Genomic DNA, 5,294 nt, shown 5'->3' with positions numbered 1-5,294 from the left:
CACGCGTCGGCTTTAGTAGCTGATTGGCTGAAGGCGACGCAAACAAGCCGGTTTGGCCAATGGGAGGGCTGTACACGCGGTGAGCCATGTTGAGCATTCTAGTAGCACATGGACACTGAAACTGATCAACAAGGTCTGTGAGTCATGGCAAAGGGTAGGGATATAAAAGCGAGGCTTCCTGGGTTTGTTTATAGCGCTTAGGTTACAAACAGCAGACAGAAAAGAGCGAGCAGGCAATTGAAATAAGCACTTTGCGAGCGAGGTGCATGGTCGAAAACGCATAACGATATTTTGTTTTGTTCGACATTGCATTCGCGTTAAATTCGGGAAACGAAACAGAAGCCAAAATGGTTGTGATGACAAAGAAGATGAAGAACTTTGAGGTGGTTTTCAGCGACCCCAGCAAGACTTACTCGAGTGGAGATAAAGTAGCGGGACGCATTTTGGTGGAGGTAGCCGAGGTGACCAAGGTGTCGGCGGTGAGAGTCATCGGCATCGGATGCGCCAAAGTGGAATATGCCAAGGGGAAACAGCGCTGCCGGGAGGACATCGACTATCTCCGCTACGAAGACACGGTCACTCTGGATGACCAGCCAGCAGGTAGGAGACGAGACTCAAAGCATCAGACATCACTACATAGAATGGTGTTATACAGTACAATGCTTGATCAGTTACACAGCACACTTAGAGACCATGCAAAGGGATTCTATACAGTACTGGAATTGAAAAACCTTTTAAAACTGCTGGACAATTTAATTGGCAATTTTTCCTGCGGGTTAGCTTTTTGATGGGATCAATTTGAAACAGCTGCGGCGTGCAATGAATTGTTCCCATCAGTTCGTCATTAGCTGAGCCATTTATCTCTTCTGGGCTGCTAAAATTACTGTAATTCCCCTGGCTGGCGAGAGGGGGCGCTGTTGAGGACGCGCTAATGGGGTATTCCCATGCTCTTGAGAGCAATGGCTGGCAGGCAGCACGGGATGTGTATTAGGGAGGGGTTTCCCTCGAGATAACAGGGGTGTGCTGCTTGAGAGCCTAGATAATGTTAAACCAATAGCGAGCAGCAATAGGTCTGTGACATCACATTAGTCATTGTACTGCACAAGAACTAACCGATAATGTTTTCATTTTGTTTTTAGATGCGGATGGTTCAGTGATACTGAGACCTGGAAAAAAATACGAGTACAAGTTCGGGTTTGAGCTTCCACAACAAGGGTATGTGTCTGAAGCACTGTGCTTTTTCAGCATATAGATGACCTTTTTGAAAATGAAGCTTAACTGATGCGCCCTCTGCAAAGTGCTAAGAAAAATGTTAATTTTGTGTTTCACAGGCAGTTGGTCTCGTCCTACAAGGGGAAGTTTGGCAGCGTACAGTACTACGTTAAAGCATTTCTTGAGCGTCCCAGTCAGCCGTTACTGGAAACCAGCACCAACTTTGAAGTGGTGGAGCCCATTGACGTCAACACACCAGACTTGATGGTAAGGGGATTCATATATAATACAAAATCAATCTATCTATCTATCTATCTATCTATCTATCTTTATTTTATATAGCGCCTTTCATAGTGGACCACCATCACAAAGCGCTTTACAATAGTCGAAATACAAAAGTCAAAATACAGAATTGAACAGAAAGCTTATTTTCTTTTGGCACTAGTTAAGAGCTTGAAAGAATGATGGGCTTGCAGTAAAGCATTGCCAAAGCTGCAGTCTGCTAAGATGGATAGCAGCTGGAATCTCTTACAGCTCATATCTCCAGTTCAAGTCTAGAGATTCAGTATATCAAGTTAATTTAAGAGACACATTACCTGGATTTGTGTTAGGCCAAGGTCACTTAAGCCATTGTGACTGACAACACAGGGTTGGTCGATTCTGTCCCGCTACAGTGAGCACACAGTAGTAGCACCGAAGCATATCTCATTAAGAAACAGTCATGCCTTTATGAGGCTTTATGACTGTGGTGGGCAATTAGTGGTTAATGATTAACTCACCTGGTACAGTAACTCACTCAGTAACTCAAGTGCATGTGCATTGAAAATAACTAACCTAGCTTCAATCGACATTAATGTTTCCTTTCTGCCTATTTTCAGTCACCCGCCGCTGGGACGAAAGAAAAGAAAGTGACTTGCATGTTCATTTCGGACGGACAGGTGTCACTCAATGCCAGAATCGACCGGAGAGGCTTTTGTCAAGGTAAGCTTTCTGATAGATACAAGTACGTTGGTGTGCCCGTGTCTCTGATTATTATCGCCTGAAGATTGATGATCGCTAACATTGCCTTTTCCTTGTGTCACCAGGAGAGGAGATCACGATCGACGCAGACTTTGAAAACTCCTGCTCTCGCATCGTGGTGCCCAAAGCAGCCATCATTGCCAAGCACACCTACCAGGCCAACGGCCGCACCAAAGTCTTCCAGCAGAAGCTGTCCTCCGTCCGGGGTAACCACATCATCTCCGGCATGTGCGAAACCTGGAGGGGCAAGACCATTCGCGTACCCAAGATCAAGCCCTCTATCCTGGCCTGCAACATCATCCGGGTGGAGTACTTCCTAATGGTGAGTTCAACATGCTTGACAGCCTTTAGTTCAGAGTTCTACAAAGTAGATAACTACACCCCCTCTGTTTTTGGGTGAGCGAGTAGGGATTAGCAGGCAAAAGAGGTATCTTCTCCTGCAAGATCTTGGACAAGGCCTGCAATGGGATTCAGTCCCCCTAATCCAGATTGTTGGTTTGTTCTCAGCTAAGACATTTTTAACATTCCTTCTTTTCCCTTCTCACAGATCTACGTCCACATCCCTGGCTCTAACAAGCTGGTCCTGGAGCTGCCTCTGGTAATCGGCACTATCCCCTACAGTGGTTGCAGCAGCCGCACCAATAGCATGAGCAGCCAGGAGGGCAGCAGCGCAAACAACAGTTGGGTGTCTCTTCGCCTCCCCGAAGCACCCCCAAGTTACGGTGACGTCTCCAGAGACTGCCGCATGGAGAGCCCTACCACGCCGCTGCTGGACGACTATGATGGCAGCGACAGCCCTCTGTTCATGACAGCACCCAAGTTCCAGTTCTGTCCACCCCCAGCCTACACTGAGGTAACGACCCCTTCTTTCCCTCTTAAACTTGACCTCATTCAACCACCAGGATTGTTTTAAAGTATGTGTTAGTTCCTAAATCTAATAAGCTTTTCTTTTTTGTCTTTTTTCAGGTTGACGAAGAATGCAATGGCAACGCTTTGTAGATTTGCTAATAAAGGGGGTCGCTTAGCAACTTTCTACTGCGGGGTTTGCTCAACCTTCCTCAGCACTTTTCCTGGGATTCCGACAACTAGGTGTAAAAGCACAAGTCTGGAGGTGACAGAAGGCCAGTGCCTTGGTCTTGAGAAGCAGGCTGGCTTTTTTGAGGAATGGAGGAGAAAGAGGGCTCGGCCTGCTTGACGTCACCTGTGTGCCGACACTTCAGGCCCTGTAAATGCAAAGAAAAATAAGTCCATAAACTTTTCTCAGCCAGGTCTATTTGGTGCTTTGAAAAAAAAACGATGCTTCTTTCGATAAGCTGTTCTTCCTACTGAAAAAAATGGAAACGAAAGGCCTATAGCCGACGTTTTCTTTTTATTTAAACATACCATTTCACATCTATTTTGTTAGTAAAGAAATCTAGCAACAAAATTACATGGAAGAATTGTAGAATGTAGTACTGAAGGCTGAGGCATCGGGCCCGAAGCCCCAGTCTGGATTTATTGGCTCTGCGCTCTGTTTGCTGCTTTCTTGGGGTTAGCTGGCCATGCGAATCTTTGTAGTCATTCCAGTAATCCTGTTTTTGCAGAGGACGTGTAGTTAATGGCCATGAGGGGGTAGAGAGGAGAAATCCAGAACCGATGGCATATGAGCATTTCCTAGTCAAGAAAGCAGCAACGTTCATTTTGTTTCTACAAGAAAAATAAAGATATTTCAATTTTGTATTCAATAAGAATATCAGCCACATGGTTTCCTCAGGCATCAGTCAGAGGAATGGAGATCTATTACTTGGTCTTCCAAAGAGATTGTAAATCAGTGTTTTTCTTCCTTTTTTTTTTTACTGTATTACAGCACTTTCTAAGAATGCAAATTGCTCTATAACTGCCTGTGAGGAAAGTGATGAATTCCACTATTTGTCTTCCGGATTTTGTTACTGTTTTAAAAACAATGTATAAACAGAGAGCTTAATTATATGTTTGAAGACGTTTCCTTGATTGTCAGAGCATATCGGTTGCACACATAAAAGATATGGGGCGGGGCGGGGCGGGGCGGGGGGGATGTGAGTTAATTCCCTCTGCCCCAGAATACTTTTAATAGCAAAGCAAAATCTAAGGGAAACTATTTAGGCAAAGTGTAATAAAAGCCCAAACTTAAGACACTTTCAGTGCCAAATTTGAAACTCGGTTTAAAACAGCATTAATTTTCTCTGACAAATCAACAAAAAAAATGCACCTTGTTCTGTTTGTATTGTTTGAGAACTGCTCTCAGCACTGCGTTTTCATTGGGTGAATCTGAACCAATGTTTTTTCTCATTTGAACCTGTAAAAAAAGAGATTTTAAAAAATGTTTTTGTATATTTTTTTTTTGTAATATTTTGGATATTTTGTTTGAAAAAGAAGTATTATATTTTGTATTGTTTTTTATAAACACTATGGGTTATTTTTTATAAATAAAAGTTTGAAAATAATAAAACTCTTCTCTCTTGTTTTCAAAACCCTCTAATTACACAGGTCGTCATTTGTAAAGGTTTTGTAGTTAATAGATTTGAAATCTCACCAAGAATAAATAACCAACAGATTACAATATAAAATGACCAAACTAATGGTCAGATAGGAGTCACATACAAGTTAGCCCGTGTCCTGCTTGATAACTTTAAAATCCCTCATCAGCCCATCAAAACATACAGATCTCGATACTACCTGTTACAGGAGACATTGTATGTAAAGGTATTGGATGACTCAAAGGTTAGCCACTCACTGTGATAGATTTCAACTAAAGCCCTTTGCAATGCTATTGTTTCTCCTTCAAACACAATGCTGTTATTGTCAGCATTCGCATCCATTTTTCTTTAGATTCGTATGTTAGAATTACTTTGTCAAAGCGATCAGCTAACAAAACAATTGTATAAATCTCACCTGCTGTGCACGTCCGTGTGTTATATGGGTCTCAAATGAGAGAAGCACATGTTCTATACATTAAAGCATGATACCTAGGACTACACTTGGTTAAAGACTTCTCTGTTGCAAGCCACTCTTTCACCAAAGTGAGTGAGCCGAGTGTAGGTGGG

At 43.1% G+C, this 5,294-nt stretch overlaps 1 protein-coding gene across 1 annotated transcript; it reads left to right on the top strand.

The window, feature by feature from the left end:
* The first annotated feature begins 117 nt into the window (after positions 1 to 117).
* Positions 118 to 4,699, top strand: LOC117395562 (thioredoxin-interacting protein-like). Its single transcript, XM_033994529.3, has 7 exons — positions 118 to 600; positions 1,140 to 1,215; positions 1,332 to 1,479; positions 2,091 to 2,193; positions 2,298 to 2,554; positions 2,780 to 3,085; positions 3,199 to 4,699. The coding sequence occupies exons 1-7, from the start codon at positions 348 to 350 to the stop codon at positions 3,229 to 3,231; spliced, it is 1,176 nt and encodes a 391-aa protein (XP_033850420.3). The 5' UTR covers positions 118 to 347; the 3' UTR covers positions 3,232 to 4,699.
* Positions 4,700 to 5,294: the final 595 nt, after the last annotated feature.

Source organism: Acipenser ruthenus, chromosome 32, assembly GCF_902713425.1.
Source record: "Acipenser ruthenus chromosome 32, fAciRut3.2 maternal haplotype, whole genome shotgun sequence".
Lineage (NCBI taxonomy): Eukaryota > Metazoa > Chordata > Actinopteri > Acipenseriformes > Acipenseridae > Acipenser > Acipenser ruthenus.
Note: the sequence above shows the minus strand (reverse complement) of the source record. Positions and strands in the feature narration are given on the sequence as shown.